This window comes from Excalfactoria chinensis, chromosome 2, assembly GCF_039878825.1.
Source record: "Excalfactoria chinensis isolate bCotChi1 chromosome 2, bCotChi1.hap2, whole genome shotgun sequence".
Classification (NCBI taxonomy): domain Eukaryota; kingdom Metazoa; phylum Chordata; class Aves; order Galliformes; family Phasianidae; genus Excalfactoria; species Excalfactoria chinensis.
The window spans coordinates 40,469,760-40,495,029 of record NC_092826.1 but is presented as its reverse complement, the minus strand read 5'-3'; the positions used below and the strand labels follow the sequence as shown (position 1 = coordinate 40,495,029).

Sequence of the window (25,270 nt, the reverse complement as noted above, 5' to 3'; positions counted from 1 at the left end):
GTTCCATAAAAATTGTTATATGTTACAGTACTGTCTTAATATCGATTTCCACCTGTCCTTAATAGAAAACCAGATGCTGTCAGTCTTGCAGAGTCATATCAAGAAAGACCTGATGGCTCCAGGCCATGAATGAGGATACTGAAACTTGGCAGGAATTCCAAAAATAATTTTGAATGATCATTTCCAAGATGTTTTTTGTGTGAAAACTATTTGCTTTTGGGTTATCTCACCAGCAAACCACTTTGCTTGTTATTGAAAGAGAGGAAAGAACCTCCCTTCTCCTAAATCTGATAAGGCTTTCACTTGCTGTCATACTTGATGACTATTTTTGATAGAAATAATACTACGTAGTTTTTTTTTCCAACTCCTTTTAGGAAAGAAGTGATAGCAATAACCACTGAATCATGTTACTGTGGACAGTCAGTAAATTTATGTCCTTTTTTAAAAAAAAAATGGAAATGTTCTTTTGCCAGGTTTTGGGCATTCTAAGAGAGTGTATAAGTTACGGAGTGATTCCAGGACTTCTAATCTCTAACCCTGAAAGCAGGTGTCCCTAATTGGAAAACATACAAATAATCATAGTGATTCTAGAGAATATTATTTTGCTTAAAGGTTTTGGTATTTAAAGTCTTGTTTGTAATTTTAATGTTTGAAGGTTTGAGACTTTTGTTTCAGAGAGATACAATAATGTAGGGGGTATCCCAGGGATGTGTTTAAGTGAGTCTCTTAAAATTCCAGTTGAGGACAAGAAAGATGTATCCTTGGTGATTCACTTCTTTTATAGTACTCTTAGGTGCTCTGTGATATAATGTGAAAAACAAGCTCAGTGGCGATACTGGTGCTACTTCTACATCCTTTCTAAAGGCAAGATTTGTTGCTTGGCATGTAAGGGAAATACAGGCTATTCCTAGTGTCTTAGTCACTGGCGGCTGAGGAGCAAAAGCCCTGCAATGTTATCATTTTTTCACATGTTTGTAGCCAATGCTTAGTACTTTCCCAGTACTATTGCACCGGGCCTGTTCATCTTCTCAGTTAGACGCACTGCAGATAGAACAGAACTGACAAATTGTGTCAGATAAGCATCATGTAGTCCTCCAGTTCAGTCTTTCTTCCTGTCAGAAAAGCAGCATGAGTAGGCTAATACAGGTGTCAGTTAGTGCTGCTGGTCAGTGATAATATGCTGCAGTGTAAACATGGTTACTTTCTAGCATTTTTCTGCCTAGTGTCACTGAACAGTAATTCCCTTCACCTTGTTCTGACCCTTTTAAGAGACAATAAGTGATTCTAACTAAAGTCTTTGGTCTGATTCAAATTATTGTTTTTCTTTTCTTCTTTTAGATTCAACTTTCAAAAATTGGACCACCTTTTATCATCAAGAGCCAACCTGTTTCAAAACCAGAACCTCGAGTTTCCCCAAGTACATCGGTCAGCAGTGGAAGAAACACTGGGGCTAGAACTCTTGCAGATATCAAAGCAAGAGCTCAGCAAGCAAGAGCCCAAAGAGAAGCGGCAGCTGCAGCAGCTGTGGCAGCAGCTGCAAGCATTGTCTCTGGAGCAATGGGGACTCCGTGCGAAGGTGGGAAGACAAGAACGCTGGCACACATCAAGGAACAAACAAAGGCCAAGCTATTTGCAAAGCATCAAGCCAGAGCTCATTTACTACAGACTAATAAAGAATCAAAATCACAGTTCAACTCAAAGGAAAGTACCTCATCTCTAGAAGTATCAGCTTCTACTGATACAAAGATTGAAGGTTCTACCGGTGTCATTATAGTTAATCCTAACTGCAGGTCCCCTAGCAACAAATCTGCTCATCACCGTGAGACTACCAGTTTATTACAGCAGTCACTTAACACAGCTACATTACCAGAAACTGCTACAGAGATACCTGTGCACAGTTCTGATGAGAGTATACCTATGCCACAATTGTGTGAGAAAATTATTTCATCTACCTCTACTGAAAGTAACAGTGTGCCAGTGCTTTATAATAAAAGTTCAGTCTCTGTGTCTGTTTGCAGCACTGCTATGTCTGGAGCAATTAAAGAACTTTCTTTTGCAAGTTCTGTTGATAAATCCTCTGTTTTAATGTCTGTTGACAGCGTGAACACAGCAGTTTCAGCTTGTAATATAAAAATGCTGAAATCCATCCAAGGGACTGATACTCCATGCATAGCCGTTGGACCAAAATGTATTGATAACAGTAATGTACCAGTCTCCATAGACAGTACGGTCCTATCAAATGCCGTCGATGACAAAAGGTTGCCGATATCAAGTAGCAATGCAAATAATGCAGTCTCCAGTCATTATGCCACTGTGCCAGCTTCATCCATTGCAAATAACTTGCCAAATCATCTCTCTGGTAGTTCTGTGTTGATTCCCCCAGTGGGGACTACCAACAGATTTTCTTCTGATAAGATAGCCATAACAGGGTGTAACGAGCAAAGCACTGTCTCCGTCCACACTACCGTCAGGTCAGCTTTAAGTTGCAGCGAGGCTGTTGCAGTAGCAGATTCTGTCTCAAGGCCACCCATTTCAATGTTTACTGGTAACATGGTGACAATAAGCTCCTACGATAACGCTACTAAGTTAAATTCTGATCTCTTAGACAAAAGCTCTGGAGCACGAAACCGAATGGATCTCTCGGGTAAATCTCAGCCAGTGAGCTATACACAAACTGCCATGAATAGATCTATACCTTGCAAAGTCATTGTTGACCACACTACAAATCTGAATTCCAGTCTGTCACTTTCTTCTTCAATTGAAAATGCAGAGAACAACACTGACCTGCAGAGCAGACCTGTACGGACAGAAGCTGCCTTACAAAGTATAGCCTGTCCTCAGGTGTCTGTAATAAGCAGGCCTGAAGTAGTCTCTAACGAAAGCCTTGAGCACAGTTCCAGCTTTATCCCCATTACAACAAAGCAAGACAGCAAGAACTTGCAGGCAGGTTGTTCAAGTCTTCGAGAAGTGCCTCTTGGTCCCCAGGATAAATTAATTGAGGTGGTTACTCCCAGGCAAAGTTTTGCCGAGCAGTTAAGAGGTCCTTCGGCATTTAAAAATGAAGCAGACGCTGCCTGTGTCAGTCAGTATAGCACTAACAATAGAATTTGTTGGCATGATGAAGAGGCAATGAGCACAGACCAGCCGGCGGTCAGCCATCTTAACGCCAGTAAGCATAAGGAATATGCAGAACAAAACTGCTTAAAAAGTGTCAAAACCGAACCTTCCAGTTACATGCAAATGTCAGAGCTGCAGTCCAGGAGTCTTTTGACGAGCCTTGCTGTTCCTGTTAAATCCGAAACTAACGAGTCTGACAAGTGCTTCAGGATGGACACGGAGGATTTCACAGGCCCTGAAATGGCAGCCCAACCCACAGAAATAGCCCCGAGCACACAGCCAACACAGGCTGCCAAGGCACCCATTACGGATTCCATGGACGACTCCCTGTCCCTGACAACAGAGACCCTCAAAAGAGTTACGAGTGCTGGGGGCTCAAGCTGTCGCCTCTCGTCAGTGGAGGCCAACAATCCTTTAGTGACACAATTACTGCAAGGCAATCTGCCTTTAGAGAAAGTGCTGCCGCAGCCCAGATCAGGAGCCAAACTAGAAATTAGCAGGCTTCCCTTGCCTTTGCAAACTACCTCAGTATGTAAAACAGCAGTGTCCGAGAGAAGTATTGTTGAGCATCCTTCCAGTTCTCCTAACCCAGATGGTAAAGGATTTACAGCAGGCAGCATAGCCCCGCTACAAATCAGAAAGCGTGAAAACCATCCAAAAAAGAGGATGGCCAGGACTGTAGGGGAACACACGCAAATTAAATGCGAGCCTGGGAAGGTGTCAATGGACACTGATGTTAAAGCGACTCCTTGTGTAATTAGTTCCAGCATGAACCAGCTAGGGCACGGGCAGCCATTTAAGCAAGAGTGGCTGAACAAACATACAGTTCAGAGCCGCATCGCTCACAGCCCAGAGATCAAGCAGCAGAAGAGGCCATTGCCTTCGTGCAGTTTCCAGCAGAGCTTATTTCACATTGATAAAAACGGCAGCTTTCATGCAGAAGCTAGTACCTCACACAGACAGCATTTTTACCAAATGTCCATGGCTGCAAGAGGCCCGATTCCCACGGCAGCTTTGTTGCAAGCTACTTCAAAAGGCCCACCTGGCTGCAATGCCTTTACTTTTAGCAGACACCTGGAACAGAAGAGCTTGGGAGATGGGAATATTTCTACAGCAGCTCACCAGCTGAGGCTAGGAAGTGTGTTTTCCCCCAGCATTCAGCTTAAGGAAGGTGATGACATTGCCAGTGCCTCTCAGACACTCCAGAGTAAAACCTTAGTGCATCCTCCCCCTCCACCGCCACCCTTGCCCCCGCTTCCCCCTCCTCACCCAAATGCAGATGTCCCCTCTGATCAAAAACAACCGACAGTTACTATGGAAACCACAAAAAGACTTAGTTGGCCTCAGCCAGCAAGCATCTGTAGCAATATAAAATCTGAACCTGTTTCTTTTGAGGAAGGTTTAAGCAGCAGCTGTGAACTGGGCATGAAACAAGCTTCCTATGATCAGAATGAAGTGAAAGAACAGTTAAAAGCATTTGCATTAAAGAATGCAGATTTCTCTTCCTATTTACTCTCTGAGCCACAGAAGCCTTTTACCCAACTTGCTGCTCCAAAAATACAGACGCAGCACCCGCAGCCACAGCAGCAGCAGCAGCAGCAGCAGCTCTGTGGAAGTTATCCAACAATACACTTTGGTAGCACAAGCTTCAAAAGGGCAGCATCTGCAATTGAGAAATCGATTGGGATGTTAGGAAGTGGCTCGAACGCTGCCACAGGCCTGTCTAACCAGAACGCGCAGATGCCGGTTCAGAAATTTGCTGACAATAGCAATGCCGATGAACTGGAACTGAAATGCTCTTGCAGGCTGAAAGCCATGATCGTGTGCAAAGGCTGCGGCGCTTTCTGTCATGATGACTGCATAGGGCCTTCCAAACTGTGTGTAGCTTGCCTGGTTGTACGGTAGAGACTGGGTCAAAGATGCAGTATCCCTTGTCAGCACAGGAGAACAGGGCAGAGGAACGGAGGGATGGAACAGTTTGGGCCATTAACAGTTTGCAATTAGTTGATTGGCTGTTTATTTTTGTTTTGTTTTTGTTTTTGTTTCCCTTGTGGTGCTTTCAGAATTTAGTTATTCTGGCCAAAGTACCATTCGCAGGAAAGAAGAGGAAACCTCTAGGACTAGTTGTAAAAAAAACTGACAGCTATATCACCGAAGCTTCTATGAGCACTCATGCTGTGTTAAAAAGAAAAAATACAAAAACAAAGGCATTATTGCATGGCATTCCTTGTTCCTATTTATTTGCACAAAGTGCAGCACGTTTTCCCCCACTTGTTTGATTGTTGATAGAAGTTACACGTTAAAGATCAGTGGAAAAACAACTCTATGAGAAGTGGAGTACTATCCAGAACTGCGCACTGCATGCCAACTGCCTGTCTCATGCAGGGCAATGGGAAGGCGTGCCCATCAGCCATAGTAGCTTCTCAGTTACTTTGCATAATTGAATTGTTCTCTTAAAATGACTTTCACTGTCTAGAGTTAAAATATAGTCACCACACTTAGCAAAAAATGAGGAACTTAGATCATTAGAGGAGTTTCCTCATGAGCCTGCTGGGGATTATGGAACTGAAATCTTACTCGTCATCTCTTCTTGATTCCTTGAGAAAGACTCATATCTGTGATGAGTTAGTGAGACCAGCACTGGAATCACGTTGCCTTTGGTAGAGTCTTGAGAAAGTAAATTCTCTACTGGGGATTAGAAACCTCTTTTCCTGTTTCCTACTCAAATATTCTTTATTAGTATTTGTCTCTCTAATCTGTCCACGTTGTTTGTCAGCCCTAAATATATATAGGGTCAGACATATGTAATAGGTTCTGGATTTATAGCCTTTCTGTGGCCTAAAATTGATGCATTCTTATGATGAATTAATAAGGAAAGATTCTAATTGTGAATTGATTGCATACTAGATCATCAGTTATTTTTCCTTTTATATGAGTTACTCAAAATAACGTCTGAATTTTTTACTTAAAATCATTCTTAAGCACTACTTTTTTTTTTCTTTTCTTTTTTCCTGAAAGGAATGTGGACCTCTTATTCTACATTTTAGAAATTTGAAAGTGAAAAGGCGTTTTTAAAAGGGATACTGCATCTTTAAAGTGATCTTCAGTATTTATCCAGTACTGTATTTAAATTTAGGACTGTAGTTTCATTCCAGATGTGTGAGCCACCATTACAGCAGAGAAGAAAAACAATAATTTGGGGTCCCTAAACACCTAAAAGGAAAATATTATAAAGGGATAAAGCACGTGCAGTTGCTGGGGAGATAAAAATACCTTGGGGTTTTGGGTTTTTTTTTACTCCCATTTCAAGAACACAGAATGTAGAGTGCAAAACATCCATCTGTCAATACGTGATTGGGTCTGCCCAAATGTGAGCATCAGAGAAAAATGTTATTTTTACCAGTACAGTAGAACCTCATTAATCCAAAGGCCTTCCAATCTGCTCGAGAAAACTGGTTTTCTTTTCACAGTTCTCAGAGCAATGTAATAAGAGTGCATCAGGTGTAATGCTGTTTAGATCTCAGCATTACTTAAGTATATATTGCTGCAGTTACTCTGGCATTCTGAAATATTAATGTGAATGAATTTAGGAAATTAATGATTTTAGGAAATGGAAAGTATACTACATTTTACACAGTACTTTTTTAATACAATCTTTGTTTGCATACTTACTAGTAAGCTGTAACTGATTTCCCTGACGCTGGTATTAGTGAGGTCCTACTGAATGGAGGAACCACATTTATTTCCTTGTGGGACCATTTTCACAAACATGATAAATGCCGTTTATTGTCTTAACGTTGAGCTGGAATATCTACCGACATACATTCCTGTCATAGGAAGCTCTATGGTGCACCTTGATGTTCTCTTTTATTGTATTTAGCAACATATCAATATTATTTTTGACACTGTGTGATACAAAGGCCATTTATAACTACACTAACAGATTTGTTGCTGATACAATAACATATTTTTTTTTCTATACAAAAGTGCTCCTTAATATGAAATGAGAGTTAAGAAATGGCTTCTCAGCACTTTCAGGTCTCCTGGTAAGAAAATATGCCAGCCAAGCAAAAACCTAGAAGTAACTGTATGAAAATTTGCACTCAGTGTTATGCCAGCTTCTGGAAAAATAGCGACTGGAAAATACTCATGGAGTAAGCATGAGTGTAGTCAGTTTATGCATATCAAATTCATATTTGAGGAGCCTTTGTATTGGAATTGTATTGCATTGTATTTATACTTGGTATAGGTAGGATGCTTCTATTTAAAATGAAGAGAGCGACCAGTCTTAGACTTCTTATAACCTGTGTTTATATAAGCCTGCTGGGAATCCTTATTTCTAGCTCAGGTTTTCCTGTCCACAGCACATATCAATATTTGTTTGTACTCTCATCTTGAAATACTTCTTGTATTGACTGACATCGTACAGAAATAAATTCCGGCCACAAAAAAAAAAAGAAAGTTCTACTTTGTTCAAAGGATAAGAGTGTGACCAATGTGGTAGGTAACTCATTCATGTCAGACTGACATTTTTGTATCGGGATTGCAACTTGCATGTGTGAGGTCATGATAAAATGTTATTTAAAGTGGCATTAGACTAAATGGTGCTATGTTATATTATACCACTGACCAAACTCTTCTGTAGTGCAGTTCCATTTCTTTCATTCGTGAGTCACTGAAGTTGCACCAGGAATAAATTGTTAACAACAGTTGTGAAGTGTTGTTACAGGGAATAGTTTTAGGTTATTGAAATATTCAAAAGCAACTGCAGTGATATGGGAACCCCACTGAATCTTAGTAGGACTGGAAATCTTACTTAGATTCTCAAGTCACACAAATGCTTGGGGAAGAGTGACCTATGGTCCTAAAGCAGAACACAATCACCTTTAGAAGTTAATTTTGAATGACTCCTTTTATTTTGTTTAATTGCAGGGCTTTGTGCCCAATGTCATTCTGTTCTCTAATGACTGTGCAGTTTGCACCGTTGGGTGTTAATAGTTTATGCACTGAAAAGTGGTGAAAGAATTGCTTGAGAACACACTGCTCTATGTTTGCGTGTATGTACGTGTTCCAATGTCCAGCACATATGATTTACTTCTTTTTTTTGTAAATCTCCAAATCTGTTCCCCTCTCCTAAGCCCCACTCCTACCCCTGAAGCAGCACTTTTGGGTGAAAGGGAGAAACACTCCTTTTTTTCTTTCCTCCCTCTTCGTTTTTGTTAATTGCATACCTGCGAGTTATGCAGATAACATTAGGGCATTTGCAAGTGTGTGTTTTCACGTGTTCCTGTTTTGAACTAGTTTTCCAAGCAGAAATTCCCTTTGAAATAATGTAAAAAAAAAAGAAAAAAATGGGAAAAAAAAAAAGGAAAAAGAGAAAAAAAAAGAGAAAAAATATTGAAATGGTAAACTGGATGCTCCCTGTTTGTGTTTTATTTACCTGCTAAGGTGTAGTACACAAAACAATGTGTAAAAGATGAAAATCAAGGTTGAGCCATAAAGCAAAAGGTGTATTCTCTGTACTATAGACTTTCTTCTTGAGGGTGGTGCATGTTGTCAGGGCAAGCTACAGAACGTGCAGATGGTTTTTCAGGGCCCTGCAATTCCTTGCCCAGTTTTTAAGCTGGTGCATATGGTGCTTTATAATGCAATTTCCGAAGTAAAATTACCTTATGCTGCACCCCCTTCCCCTTATGAACACACGCACAATTTCAGAATAGTTATTGTAGCCTCTGGTTGAGCAGTTTCTCCAAGGTGTGGTGAAGTACCGGGATAAGCATGAGAAATGTGACCAAAAGGGATCATTGTAGCTGACGCACGTGAGGGGCCCTGCTTTGAGCACTGAATGACTTCCCCAGCCTCCTGGCTCCCAGCACGGAATGGCGTCCTCTGGGCACTGCAGGACATTTGGTGGCTGTGTCATGGACCCGTGTAGCCAAGTGTTTCTGAGTCTATGAAATCCTGTTGTCTTCGGTCATCATGCTTTGTCACTGTAAAACCAACAACAACAACAAATGCATTTTTTTTAGTCTAATTTAAGGAGCTGCTTCTTTTATAGCACATAATATTTCGCTTTGTACTATATTTGATAGTTAAAGAATAATTTAGTCCGTAGGATAACTTTGTTGTATTTGTACTGTTCATGAATGTTACAAGAAAAGTGCTTTACTTTGTTGCCATAATTCTCTTGTACTGCTGTAAAATATTTTTTCTGCTTTATGGAAACTTAACACAACCCACATTTTCAGTACAGGGTTTTTTTGTGTGTATGTATTTTATTTTTATTTTTTTTTTATATTTCTTTTTTTGTCAGTATTCTGAATGTTTACATCTGTTTGACATTAGCCATTCTATGCCTTCATAGGGCAGTATTACTCCTGCAGTATAACAGCAATGTGAAATCCACTCGTACTCCACATGCATGAGAAATACAGATTTATTGGGGAGATCCCTACCGTGCGTAGATATTTTTTCTATCCACATTCAGTGATGTAAATACACTCCTTCAGTCCTCTACCAAAGAAAATATTATTCCCACGGGACAAGGTTGGAAAATGGTTCTCTGAATCTTCCAAAGGGGGGGTGTCGTTGATTTCAGCAGGATTGCTACAGTTCAATGCTGTTATGCGTCGCTGTGTTACCCAGCCCAGCCCGGTTGGGGGAAACGAGCATCTTGGCAGTTTCGTTTTTGTTTCAAGACAGTGTTTTGTTTAGAATTCAGGGATCATGCTTTCTTTAATGGTGCTGGTTTTGATTTTTGTTTTGTTTTGTTTTGTTTTTAAGAAAACATTTTGTTGCCTCCAAAAGTGACCGCTCACAAAACCATAAATTAAATAAAATAATTTGTCTTCGTACCTTCTCTCTTCTCCCTTTCCTTTTCCCCTTTTCTGTCCCTTGAAAATAACAACTTGAGCTTCAATATTAAACTATTCTGGAAAAAAAAATAATAAAGAGATAAAATAATGTTTGCCATTTGTTTATTTATTTTCCATTCAGTGCCCTAGGCAGGAGATCTTGCTCATGCACACCTATTGTATGTACGCACAGGTCAGTGAAAGAGAAAAGGGAGAGAAAGCAGTCCTTTGGAAAGGATCTGTAAGTGGCAGCGATGTAAGAATTAATCTGAACAGCATCTGATGTAACTCAAACACTACCATCTTATATTAGTAAAATAATCTAGGTGCTGTGTATTCAGTTATTGTAAGTAGAACAGGTCATGGATGGAAGTATTTATTATCTTGCTTTGGAGAGTTAATGCCCAGTATATCTGGGTGTTTCCCCTCCATCTGCAACCCCATCTGGAATGGTCCTAACAGCTCTGCTTCCAGATGTGCACCTCTGTCATTGCTCATCCTCACAGCAGAAGAGGTTAAAGGTCTGTAGTGACTGAAAGGGGACCAGCCCAAACTGTACCTCTCAAAGCAGTTATCCTTTGAAATCTGGCGTGTTATTCTGTAGTGGTAATAAAGAAAATTGGGTAGTTACTGCATAAGTATATGTCTATATGTATGTTTATATAACCCTAATTCTACATATATTGTTTGGGCTGGTCACTTTTCAGACATTACAGGCCTTTAACTATGTATATATATGAGTATATATATAACCCTAGTATATAACCCTAACCCTTTATATATATAAAACCCTAACCCTGTATGAGGTTAAGGTTATGTACTCATAGATAGATATGGGTATAGTTTTCAACAATTTACCCCATAAAAATAGCTTTGAGTACTGGTGATTAAGGTGAACATGTTAGGCTGTGGGTGATAAATAACATTTTCTTCTGCTTCCATGGAAATGCTTGGGCTGATACTTCTTAACCACCTCCTTTTGTGTAGCCTCCTATTATTATTGTTTGAATTCTGGTAGTGAACGTCGATCTTGCTAGTAGGAATCAGCAGCCTCTTCTGACATAATTTGTGTCAGTGCAGAATGAAGACAGTGCCATGCTCTGTAGTTCCAAATCTTTTATTTTTTCCCCTTAAATATCCAGTGCCTCCGTGGCAATCTCCTTCACCTGGGACTGCCACGCAGATAATTCAGCTCCTTTAATTCTGCTGAGATATTTGCCTTTGTGTCAAGCTGTGTGAAGTCAGGGACTAGCTCCACTTCTGACAGTGACAGCTTTTCAAGCTGATTTCTTTTTGCATGTTTTCATCTAAGCAAACTCAATACAAATCAACTTCTCAAATCTGCAGTAGTTAAATATTTACTTTTCCTTCTTTTTATTTTTTAAAATCTGTCAGGTATTTCTGAACATTTTCTTTTATCATACAGCACATTTATTTGGCTGTTGTGTGATGTTTGCTGAGGACCTGATGAGTAACAGCAGGTTAAGCCCTGCTGTTCCTCTTTGGTACAGGTGTTCTCCTTAGGTCAGCCCAGCCAGATCGCATCAGTTCAGCCAGCAGATGGCATCAGGAGAAAGCTCATTGATAGCTCTTAGGAAAAGATAAAAACGATAAAAGGTGTCATTTTCCAGCATTCATGTCCCTCAGCGCAGGAATACCAGCCATGAATACGTGGGTTCTCTATTACTTTCTTCATTGTGAAGCTGTAGTGCAAACAGGCCCTCCTTTCCCATCCCACCCCTTGGACTTCACTCAGCAAAGCAATGCCCTGAAGCTCACATCAGCCTTTCCTGGACGTTGCGGCTTTGGCACCTGCCTTTGCAAGCTCTGTCCAAGTTCTGCAGTCTATGAAAGTGAAGTACTGATACACTGGAAGTAATTCTTCCCCAGGCCAGAACCAAGGCACTTTGTTTTCCCTCTCTTTGCTTTGCCGCTCACAGATGAAGGGAGACAGCAAGGCAGCTCTGGGCATGGGGACACATCACAAACAGCAGGGAAGGTTTGATCACTGCTGGGTGTACAGAGGGGGTGCTGCTATCAGACCTGGCCCGTGTCAAATCACAGCTCACAGCTGAACACCACCAAAGAGCAATACCTTTGTGTACCGGGTGCACTTGGAGACAGCTTTACACCATAAGAGAGGTGGATGGAGTCATGGGCATTAGGAAGCACTGTCACCTGCTTATGGAGATAGACTGTGTTATTAGCATGGCTGATTTTAAGGAATCTGAGCTAGAAAAAGAAATAAAGCAAAGTTTGTTGGACTAATTTAGACACCTGGTACTCTCCAAACATAGCAGGCACAGATGAAAGAAGTTTCTTGCATCTTACTGAAATGACAGCTGCTGACTTTTTAAGAGGGAAATTTCACGCGCTGCTGGGAGGTAACTCGTTTCACATGACCATGGAGAAAAAGGCCTGGGTCATGCTTTTTGGAAACTAGTGGCTCCCTGTATAAGTTTTGATGTACAAGTCACCGTTCCAAAGCTTTTTTGTTGTGTTGTCAGTTGTGGGCTCTCAGAGCTTAGGTCAACCTACATAGTCCTGTATCTCTTCTTCCAGTGCCTTTGAACATCCTATGCATGCACTGATGGCAGAGAAGGCAGTTTGGGATCCCACACAATAAAAAAAACCACGTCAGAAAATACGCTGAATACACTGGATAACCTACTTACATAAAAATGAAATCTTGCTGTGTTGAGTAAATAAATGCCAATTGATATATTTGTGAAGGAGATGTTTTACTGAGCAAGTATGTGGCTTTGCTGTGAACAGATATTTGTTTCTGGCTCTTTTGCAGCTGCTCAGATTCACCCTGCCAATCACTTTTCATGTCCCTTCCTAATGAACTCTCAGCCCAGCATCCATCACATAGAATTTTAGCAACAAATGTGTTCCTTTCTGGCATTTCAAGGAGCAGATCTGGAGGACTATGAAAAGAACTGTATGCAGCATCCTACTGTTTACTTATACATGGTGCAGAGTCCTTGGGGAATAGTACCAAGTTAAAAATTACCTGCAAAACTGTAATAATCCTAATACATGTTCCTTGCCTTCCTTTAGGTTACTGAGAAGAATAAGTCCAAGCTTCCTTTTTCTTAGTGTCCATAAGCAGCAGCTGGCCTGTAGCAGCCAGTACATACCATTTGTCCTGGGTTCTTTCCAGAAATGAGTATTTACAGTTCAACAAGTCCAAACAAATGTCCTCAGAGCACCAGGACTGCACAGCCAACCATGATAGCCTGCTGCTGAGAATAAGCTCAGGTAAGGAGGCGGTCAGCGTACAGCTAGTGAAAAAAAGTTCAGTGATGCTTTTGGAAGTGATCCTGCCTGTTGTTTGAACTTTTCAAGATCTGTGCAGAATTGTGAATATTAAGAACATCTTTTGTAGCTCTAAGTTGAGAGAGAAATTTACATATTTAAGGAAAAACAGATGTGTAACCAGCTGATATTATGAAACCAGACATTATAAAACTTGACAGCTCAGTTCTTAGTAATGGCTGATGGGATTTTATAGAGTTTCTGGTTAGAAGATTAAGAAGTTACTGCATACTCAGTGTTTTCCAAAGTAAGTATCTTTGTTTTAGTTTCCTAAACCGGGAATCTCAGGGCCTTTCTTTAGTTCCTTGTTTCCAAAATCCCCTAACACTGCTGGGTAAGTTGGATTTATGTTCTTCGTTGTGTAAGACAGTTCAAAAAGTAGCCTAGAAATACATTCACTGACACATATTTCTTCTGTTAAGTATTTTGTGCTACCTAAAACACAGTGAAACTTGGGGTTGGAATATGTGCTTTTGTCTTTTTTTATATCCCTTTAAGATTAAATGAAAGGTCAATGAAGATATCCATGTGACCCAAGGGATTTTATGGAGTATTACTGAGCATGAGAAACAGGCCTTCTCCATTCTGCATCCTCTAAATTTTCAGAAAAATAATATATAGATCTTTATGAAGTGTGCAGGTGATGGTAAAGAAGTCTGATCTGTACGCCAGTGCCAATGGTGGAAAATGAAAAGACCCTTTGGAATAGCGAGAGTTGTGTGAGGCATCAGCCACAAGGAGCTGTTCTCTCTGGCATCCAGTGATTGTTGCTGAAGTGACATGGTGAAAAAGCTGATTGTATCTAACATCTACCAAAGGAGGGTAACGCACTGGGAATTGGGATATGAAGAATGTTTGAATAAAGATCAAATATTTATGGTACAAAAAAAAAAAAAAAAAAAAAAAAAAAAAAAAAAAAAAAGGCTGATTTATTTGTGTATTACAGAATCACAGAAGTGGGATTGTCAGAAATGTGAAGGCCAACTTGTCCCTTCTGTCCTCCAACAAGCTGAAATGGTTGTTGGCTGTGGTGTCTCCAGCTAACTCCTAAGAGCCTCAGTCACAGAGACAATTTGTTTCAGTGCTTCACTGTTCTTACAATTAGAAAGCTTATCCTAATGTTTAACCCAAATCTTCCTTGCTACAGTTTAAGTACCTTCAGTCTTATCTATGCTTCACAGACACTGAAAATAACTTTTTCCTTTACTCTTCCCAGCCGTCTATTAGATAGTTAGGCTGTTAATTTGCCTCTTTCAGTTTTCCATTGTTTAAACTAAACAATCCTAATATTCAGCCTTTCTTTATAGGTCATGTTTTCCAACCTTTTATCTTTTTCATTCATCTTCTGTGGACTCTCTCCAGTTAGTTCAAATCCTCTTTGCTGTTCAGTTCCCAAGAGCGAATGCCTTATCACAGCCAAAGCTGAGCAGAGTGGTAGGAGTGTTTTGCATGCTAAAATGTAGGCTGAATTTGTGCTCTATGTCCCAGATCAACGTGCTTGGTTTGTCCACAACCTAGTTAATGGAAACATGGGTTGGTCCCAATAATTCCTGCTTGCATGTTGTTCTATCTGTCCATACTCCTCTTCAGAAAAATTGAACTGCTTCTTCAAAATTTTGGCCAAACTTAAAAAGTAACACAAGAAAACTCCCTGGGCCACCCCAGTCCATAAAGACACTTTAAAATACATAATAAAATACCTCTCAATAATCATTAAATGCTATTCATTAACAGATCAAATTCATTTCAACATCTGTGAGAAGAATAACATGCAGCAGGTGAACTATGACATTAAAGTCACAAGGACATATTATGATGAAAACAGTACTTTGACATGGTACATGTTTTCATCAAGCTACCACTAGTCTTGAAAATAAACAACTTTACTGATTATAAGTAGAAATATCTTTATTGATTATCAGAGAAAAAACTGAAAAATGAACTATAAAATAAAACTAAAAGTAAAAATGGGCACAATGTCTGTACAGTGCAAAAACTGGAGAAACAAGCAGAGCAAATACATTTTAGAAACTGATCAAAAATATGCATTTAAAACGACTTCACCTTTGATTCCTTGCAGTACATTCTGCAGAATTTAGTACTTTCTGATTGATTTGCTGTGGCTATGAAGCTTGAAGCTATTTGCCTCAGTGTTTAAAAGTGTAAAAGTGTACCTGTAGGATTTTAGATCAATGTTATGTTCATTTTATTTGCTTAAAGAGCGATGTCCCTTGTCTAGGAGAAACAAGTTACTTTCTTCTATGTTAATCTATAATTTGTGGACACCTCCTATGAAAGCATTGCCAGTGCATGAACTGGTTGTTTGGGATGTGCAATATTCAAAGGAATATTCAAAGAAAACAAAATAATAGAGAAGCACAGTGGAGATAGCTACGTCTTGATTAGATTTGGTTGGGACTCATTTGGGATTAAAATGTGTGTAGAGAAGGATCCCAGACTTGGACATCCCACCAAAGTGCAGCACAACAAACACTGCAGCTGCCACTACCAGGCCAGTGCTGAAATACCACTTGTCGTTTTGCCAAGAAATGGCTGTTGCAGAAAACAAATCAATTCTCTATCATTCTGAAAGCAAGATGAGTCTCAACTTTGTCAGATGCAGGACTGCAGAGGAAATAGATATTAATCACACATTTAGAAATGTGAAACATGCCTGTTTATGTCTCAGAAATGATCCCTTCTGCTGGTACATGATGTTATTATTAGATGTGTGTTTTCTTATACTGAAGATCAATGGCATAGAGAAGTAGATTCATTACACTAAATTATAAAGTCTTATTAATACTGTATTTGATTCTACATTATAGCCTTTTCTTATATTTTTAAACTATGATTATCTAATAGTCTGCTAGCTTATGCCCCTGAAGTGATTAGCATACATTATTTTCATCCTCCCACTAAAAACTGCATAGATTCACAGTATTCACACTGAAGTAACAGGGAATGCATCTCTGATACACAGCACAAGGCTTCATCAACTGTAACAAAGTACGTGGGTGCTACTATTCAGTATTATTCATTAATTACATATGCATTTGGGTATGTTGTATGAATAAGTTACATCCTAGTTACAGAGCATATCTACAAGACAGAGTCCTCTTTTTCTGCTAGAAAACATTACCTCAGTAGAGAGGCTGACCTAGTCCAACATTTCTTGCTATCCGGGTTGTGAGCTCAGAGGATAACTGAAACAGGCCAGCACATGTCTCATAGCTCCAAAACTGGATGCTTGTATGGATGCTGCCAGGGAATTAGACTAGGACTGCTCTGACTTGAGAATCATCCTCAGGAATTTCCTGAAATGATGCTTGGGCTGAAATTGGCATGGGTGAGAATCTCTAGTCCACCCTAATCATCTAACAGGGTCTTCTTTATTTTATCAAGGCACTTGGAATTAACATTTCAGGACAAAAATAACTTCTCAAAATCTGAATTAATTCTTATGGAATTAATACCTTGTCGAGTATGATCTGAAGGCTGAGAGGTGTTTTCTTAGATTATTAGATTTTATGCATTTCTTTTCATGATATCCATGATCTAGATATACTCAATGTAGCTCATTTAATATGAAATAAAAGTGGACGGATTATTCTGGGAGGAAAATGCTAGTTCTTCACATTTCCTTTGAAATATTTGTCTGACTACATTTCCCCATTATTTAACTTTAATTGCATATTGCAGTTTGATACCTAATTAAACCTACACTTTTTTTATTCTTTCTGAGAATCACACTGTACTCTCAAAAATATAACTTGACTGCCATGAACCTCACAGTTTCAGCACTGTTTGTGTACCTGCCCTGTGGAAGAAAGAGTTTGTTTTTTTCTCCACGAAAACTGAATACCACTGTGCCATTTTAATACATGTTGGTCCAGGGTAAAATTTGCAAGTACAAAAACTGAATGAAAAATGTATTAGTCTTCCATGTGTAATCATAACGTGTACTAGACTGAATTTAACAAATTAGTGTCTCATTAGTTGTCAATAAGCAGTCTTGTTTAAATTTAAATTGGAATTTAGAGATTGTATTGTGTCTTTCTTTGGCTTTTGTGAATCTGCTACTTAAACTCACTGACTCTGGTTTCCGTAACTAATGAATAGCTATGAAAACTTGGTGAGAAATTAACAAATAACTGTGGAATGATTTTAAATATAGAAAATATGAAAATAAGTCTCTGAAAGCTCATGGTATCTAAATACTGAAATAGAAAGTGTCTAATTAAGTGACTTATGCACAGGTAGCTCATGCTATTTGATGATGGTGTAACAAAAATTAGTTTTTGGAAGCTAAATTGAGAAATATAGAATATTTTTAACAATGATAGGAAATTGATGAATGATGAATAGCTCCTGAAGTGTCAGGAGTTGTGGATTCTCCATCACCATAAATTTAAAAGTCGTATTTGACATTTCACAACATCTTCTTTATTTCAACCATACAGTGATGGTAAAAGCAGATGGTAAAATTGTGATGGGAAAAGCAGCTGTGTCTGAAGGATCTTTTGCTTGATTTATTGCACTGCCAATTTATACCTTCTTCTGATTCAGGTATTGGTGGGAAAGGAATATAAATAAGAAAATAAACACTTAAATAACCAAATTTCCTTCCTCTTTCCTTATGGCAAAAGCCTCCAGTCTCCTCATCTTAACCTCAAATTACCTTTTCTTCCTTTGGATTTACACTCAGTGAGTCCCACTCTATTCATTCTACAGCAGCCAAGGAGATTGAAGTCCTATACCTAATGGTTTATTTCTTCTCCTTTCTTACTGCTCTTATTTTTCTTGCACCAATGAGGTTTGCTCATGGCGAAGTCCCTCAGGTACGCCTCCGAGTCACCGCCATGCCTTGTCAATATCTCCTTCCCTGTGGGTCCTCTATGCATCTCTCCCAGAATGTCTTCCCATGTGTCTCCTGCTCCTTTTGACTGCTATTTTTTCTCATGCAAATTTTAACATAAGCTCCATGTTCTCCTTCAGAATTGAAGTTTTGGTGGGTGATGGGATGCTCAAAGAACTTCCAGTTTCAGTACTGGCCAGACCCAGCTGCCCAGGGCACTTCATTTCTTTCTCCCACACAAGATACTGTACAGCCTTCTGCTACCCAAATGCTTTGAATTATGCTCAGTTCAAAGAATAAAGTCCTATTTCAAAACACTAGGCACTTAGGATTGTGGGAGAATTATTCCCAGATACTTTGCCAGCTTGTTCAATAATGACAAGAGAGCAAATCCAACTACCAAATAAATAAATAAAGAAAAACCCTTATTTTCTCTGAAAATAACATTTCCATTGACTTCAAATATTCCCTATCTTGCCTGATTTCAACAACGTGCTAATTCAGAAACTCTTCCCTCAGCCTTTAAATATTGTCTGATGAATGTACACATTAAAATAAGTTCCCTTTTCAGTGTGTTAGTTATGCCAATATGTGACCATATATAAATGTATTTGAATTAATAATTTTTATCAGAAAGGCAGTTAACTTTCTGAATACCTAAGTATAAATTAGAAATAACATATTCTAAGTTTTTGAAATAAACTCTTTTCAGGAACTTAAATGTCAGCCTTCTACAATCAACACTCCCATTGAGTATCATAGAATCACAGAATCATGAAAGTTGGATATGACCACTAAGATCACCTAGTCCAACCATCATCCCCACCATGCCTACTAACTCATGTGCCTCAGTGCCACATCTCCACCATTACTGAACACTTCCAAGGACAGTGACTCCATCACCTCCCCAGGCAGCCTGTGCCACTGCCTCAACACTCTTTGGAGGAGAAATTTTTCCTAATATCCCACTTGAATCATTAGATAATAAATACCATTAGTTGTCAAGATTTGTCCTTGCAATATAACCTTCTGTCAGGTAATAACTAACAGAACTACAGGAGCACTCTGAGTGCTGGAGAAAAAATCCTATCAGAGACATTTGTTACTGATTGTGTGGGAACCTGATAGATGATTTAATTTAAGAGTGCAAATTCAATTTCTGACCCACATGTCACTACACAGAAGGTTTATGTAATTATCATTAGTGTGTTGTTATTTATCCATGTGTAGATCCCGCTGACTTTTTATTATTTGCTGCTAATGTTATCATTAAAAATGCATGCCAATTAACATAAATTTAAATGGAGACATGCAAAAATAAAACCAAAAAACAACCCTGACTCTACTTTAAATTTCAATGATTTATTTGATTTATTTTTCTTTCTTTTCAGCAGTTGTGGAATAACTAAAGGGACAATGGATAAAAGAATAGTAACCGGTACCAGTAACCGGATTACCTCTTTAAGTAGGGGCAATAGCTCATCAATTTGTGCTGGGCAAATTGTGTGCTGTCCCTACTCAATGGCCAGTCAGTTCTTTTTTCCTTTTTTCTTTTCTGAATAACAAACCCCGGCACAGATGGCGTATCTTGTTGCAGCATTGCAGTTTTAAGGCCCTTCATGAATCACTCGAGTAGGTAAAAGAGCATCTGTCAGTTTTGTTATGTTGGATTTATTGAAACCAGGAAATTACTAAAATGTAAGTAAGTATTAATCTCTATTTGTCACTTGATTGCAGTACTCAGTGATCCAAGATAGCAAATTGAGATGTGATTACTAAAATCACATTGGTGTTTTTTTGCATCTCTTAACCAAGAAGATGTTGTGACCACAATTTTACAAACCTGTTTCTTATGACAGGTGAAAGGCTCCACATTTCAGTTTAGATCAACTTTTCAGAACCTTATACAGAACACAGTTTTCATGTAAGCTTTGAGGTGAAAATGAGCTTAGCAGAGAGCTGACCCCATACCAGCAATTTCAGCTCCAGCAAACTCCGCTCTGCCCAGCAGAAACCCACTCCCTGGAACTGCTGCTGTCTGCCTTGTTCTGCAAGGCAGCCCAGTCCCAAGGGGCCCTGCAGATGTCTGAAAACTGTAAGGAGCACACAACTGAAATGCTGAAATACACTGCTGGCTGGTCCTCAAAGCAAAGCAGTTATTGCTCAGGTCTCAGTTTCTTGCTAAAAGACCACATCGGAATGCAGCTATTTCAGTCATAATGTTCTCCTAGCGTATATACCATCATTTTATTAATTCTATCACCTCCTTTTTTTTTTTTTTTTTTTTTTTCCCTTCTTTTATAAACAGATGGGAAAACATATCAAGAAAGGTTGCAGATTATTTTTTCCCACATCTCACGTTGTTGATTAATTACAAAAATGTAAATATAATCTATAGATAAATATTTTGGTACTCTTTCCTTTGATTTGTTTTAAATTGTTTGTACACTTACACATCATATGTATTAAGACTGAGATTACTGATTTCAAGAGACAAAAATAGGGAATTCTCCTAATGTTCAGATGCACACATTGGAAATGCTGCTCTCTCAGATCCAATAAACAGCATTCCACCAAAACCTGAAACTTTATCTGGTCAGTAAGATCTTGTAAACTATTTCTGATATTGCCATCTGGTGAAATATCAGTCACGTTACAACTCTGCTGTTTACAATCTCTGTTTCTTTAGTATCTAAACCACATTGTTTATTTGAAAATGAATGGCAGACTTCTTGAAAGTGATGTCACAAACATTTCAGCCTTTGTTTTGCTGTTTGGGTAGTTTTTTCTCTTTCAAGGGTCCATTCCACCAGTTCCATCTGAAGTAGCTTTTGGTATTTTCGTTTTCTGTCCTTTTCCAATAGTGAGGCTGCCCCTGAGCTGAAGCTTGCTGTCAGGGAGCAAGATGCTGAAATGCAATCTTATCCATATGGAACAGAAGAGAAACGTAATTGGTGGAGATCATTTGAGTAATGGCAGGAAGGAAGTGCTGCCACAGTGAATATTCTTTGTTTATCTACTTATGTATTAAAGTACTGAATGACTTTATAGGAAAAAATTATCACACATGTTCATACAAAAAGACACAGTGTTGGAAGGAGGCTTTCACAACTGTCAATATATGTTCTGCTAATTAAGCAGATTCACAATGAGCAGATCTTCTAAGAAGTGTGCTTACTTTACAAATGGTGGTTACTAATACGAGACACATAATGCTGGCTGAAACACAGTGACATTAGCCAAGGATGTATAACATACTGTAGTATACTGTCTGGTAGTAACTATTTTAGTGTTTTTTCATAGCAGCACAGTCAAGTCAAAACTTGACTCCTCAGTATGAGGAACATTAATGAAATGACGAACATAGTATAGAAAACTTTCTATTACCATGCTGAAAGAATAAAATATTGTCCATGGCTGGCATGGTTACACAGAGAGAGGTATTGGGGGAAAAGGGAGCTTGTCTGCCAGACAGAATTTAAGGACAGGACAGTGAGGTGTTGAATCAATACAGGGGACAGAAACAAGGTGTGTGGACCTGTGAGCCCTTGGCTATGTTTCAAGTTGGGAGGTGGGGGAGCGGGGTGGGGCAAGAAGTAGGGCTTCATGGCTATGTAAAGAAAAATATTTGGGGAAATGTATTAGTCCTACAGAGATGTTTATACTTTCTTTGAGCATGAAGCACAGACTTTTTTGCTCTACCTTGGACAACAGCACCACTTGGCAGGCAGTGCATAGGAGAAAACATTCCTGCTAAAGTTTTTTGGTTCTAATGCTATTTTCATACCACTTCTGATGAGGTGAAAAAATCATACTGATTAGTATTTAACTGGACATATATATCTTGGAAACAAAACATCTATCAGAAGTGGAACAACTGGTGTATATACTGTGATCAATCAAATGCTAACTATAATTGCAGTAGCTTCCTATTTCAGGGGGCCAAATAATAGAAAAAAACCAACACCTCTGTAGCTTGTAGAAAATATATTCATTAATAGATAAGTCCAGGAGTTTTTCTGGTTTGTCTTGAGATTTGTTGTAATTCCGAGATACACCAGCTTCATAAGAGAGCTCAATGGGAGCAGGTTTATGTGTCAACTTACAAAATTGCCCATGAATAGTTTAGAGCGAAGATTACATTTGGAGAAACTGAAGTTTATCTTCTAATTAAAAAAACCAAAGAGAAATTAAGAAACAGGTAAGTTTATTTTTTGACTCAGCAAAGCAGTTTCTCTGTGATGAATTAGTCCTATTTAATCAGAACAGTGAGCAGCTGGATAAATCCAAGCTTGAAGAATATTAGGTCATTTGTTAGCCCTTCTGCCAATTACACTGCAGCTGCTCTATGGTATCTTTTTCTTCTCATCATTGAGCTTCTTTATCTTTCCCTTGAAAACACTAGATGGTAAGCCCTCAACAGACAAAAACGTAGGGCACAGAGATCTTAAAGTGTCAGGGTGCTGGTGGATAAAATGTGATCCTTCTACATCACTAGTGCAGTGTCAGTGAAACCTCTTCATGAGGCTGGAGAACTGCAGGACTGGAGACTAGTCATAACGTGGCAAAAAGCTTTTTATCTCTTATGTGTGTGTGTAAAAGTCAAATTCTTGGTCCTTTAATTATTTGGGTTTTATTAATCAGCCTGGCATTATAAAGGTCATGTAGCTATTGTTTGTGCTGAGGAGAAACATCAGTTAGGTGTTTTGTTCAGCCCTTCTTATCAAGACAAGAACATCAAAGCCTTGCCAAGCCATAAGTCGCTGGGCAGCATGGGAGCTGTGGACATTCAGTGATGAATGGCTCAGTAATGAGCCTTGGTTCTGCTAGACAAAACAGGAAGGCACTACCCTACCACTTTTTTCCTCTGCTGGAAAATTCCATGTGCCTCAGTTGCTCTCTAGTCAGTCATTTAAGACAGGTGGGAGGCTGTTTCTTTAGAGTGAATTAGAGGAACATTAGAGAGAGGTACCCAGAGTATCCATCCAATATTCTTGGACATGGATGTGGACGTGGATGTGGACTCCCCTTGGGCAGCATCAACTGCTTTGTGCCCTCGCTCCCTGTCCTCCTGTTGTGCAGCCAGAACAAGAACAGACCATTGCTGAGACTCTGGAGTTTATAGGATGTTTAAGCAGCAAATTACACCTTATGTTTTATTGACTGGTTTTGTCTACTACAGTGGCTTTGTGCTCTGATACATCCCCTGGGCTACTTCACAAGGTAATAATAGTGTTTCCTCTATCTTGTACATGTTAATTTTAAATTACGTTTACACAGTGTGTGAATGTGAATCAATTGAAGCTTGACATTCCTATTTCAGGGTAGAAATAGCTAGTCAATATTAGCTGATATCATTGATCATGCTGTTTGAGTGTCTGTTATGCAAACCATACAGGTTATGAACATCAATATTGAAGAGGCTGCTCAAATGTTTTGCAGTTAGAAGCAAGAAGAATTCACTGAATGTGGAAGGCAGCCTTCTATGTTGGAAAACAGCTGCCAATATTTTGGTACAATAGAGTCATCTGTAATCTGACGTACATATATAAAAATGAAATGTGAAATACTCCATCTTAAAGGGAAAACATGAGCATATGTTTCACGTTACACTTCTGACATGTGGTGTCTCACACTCCAGAGTGACTTTTTTCTATTTTTTTTAATTTTTTTTTTATTCTGATGCAGTGTTACACTTACTGGATTTCCAGGCAGAAGGGAAGGCACAGTGCAGGATCTCTCCAGATCTCCTGACTGTCCCGCAGGTGTATCACACATCTGCCTCCTCTGACTCCAGGGAACCATTTTGTTCCCTGTTCTCAGAGGGCTGAGGTACCAAGCTGTTTCTCTGGTTCCTGCCTTTAAAACTCAATCTTATCAGATTCACACTCCAAAGAGACAGTTTGGACTGAGTAGTAATTAGGAATAGATAATAGATCACTATTCTAATCAGGATTGCTAAGCATTCTCCTCACCTTAATTACAGTATCTGTAAAAGAAGAGACCAAATCTATGGCTGGTATGGGAAAATTAAGGTTGATGACAACCAGTTGCTAGCTTTGTAGCTATGGCCTCTGAAAAAGTCATGGGGCACCACCAGACTGTCCTGGGAGCACACTGAGATGGAGATGCGACCCCAAAGCTGTCCTGTAACACTGTGCTCCCCAGGACACAAAGCAGCAGGACTAGCTGTTGCTGTGCCCTCACTGATGGCAGACATTGACTGTTGATGGTTGACACAAGCACCAAATCTGTTGTTTGTAATGAACACAACACTTTATTTTCCGTCTCTCATTCCCCAGCTTGTGAGTGTGTCTGCACAAGCTCCCAAGCAGACACAAACTATGTTCACTATTGCTGTAGCCTTACTGGAAGCTAATTGCTCATTTCAGTGTTTTGCCAGCCCAAAATAAAAAAAGAATCTGATTCTCAGCAACGCTTGTTAGTTTGGGTCAAGGATTTGCAAGCATGTCTGTCTAGCTTTCATTCAAAGGCTGCTTGTTTCCAGCCAAATCCAAGCATGGGTAGAACGAGGCAATGGCAGTACATAAAAAGCCTTCTAGGTATAACCAAAGATTTCCTCAATGTTTTTAAAAACATGAGGTTCTTTAAACACATCACATTCATAATGAGTGAGTTAAAACTAAGCAAAGCAATGCTCTCCCTGTTTAGAATGGGAGTCTTCCTAGAAAGGTTGCTTGGTTTGCATTATAGTAAACTGATATCAGCCATCCTCATGCTGTCAGTTACTCTGAATCTAAGATAGTAGTTAATGTTTTTGATATGAGCTTCCTATTGCTTGCAAATAGAGAGACTGGTGTGACTGAAGATACATGATACTAGGAGAGCAATTTTTGGTTTTGTGAGAATTTGTAAAAAAAATGATCATAGAACCATAAGCTGGTCTAGGTTAGAAGAAACATCAAAGATCCCAACCACCTAATATGGACAGGGCTGCCACCCACTAGATCAGAATGCCCAGGGTCTCATCAACCCGGCCTTCAATGACTCCAGGCATCCATAACCTCTCCAAGCAGCATGTTCCAGTACCTCACCACCCTCTGTATAAAGAGTTTCTCCCTAACAGCTAACCTAAGCTTTCCCTCTTTTAGTTTTCATG

The 25,270-nt window shown here is 39.3% G+C and overlaps 1 protein-coding gene across 4 annotated transcripts in view; it reads left to right on the top strand.

The window, feature by feature from the left end:
• The window catches only part of ASXL3 (ASXL transcriptional regulator 3), a 133,115-nt gene extending 123,060 nt beyond the window's left edge, over positions 1–10,055 (top strand). For all 4 annotated transcript variants that reach the window (XM_072327683.1, XM_072327680.1, XM_072327681.1 and 1 more), the window contains one exon: positions 1,339–10,055. In XM_072327683.1, coding sequence (XP_072183784.1) covers positions 1,339–5,022 — 3,684 coding nt within the window. In that variant the 3' untranslated portion in view covers positions 5,023–10,055. The remainder of the gene's footprint in view (positions 1–1,338) is intronic.
• The last annotated feature ends 15,215 nt before the right edge of the window (positions 10,056–25,270 follow it).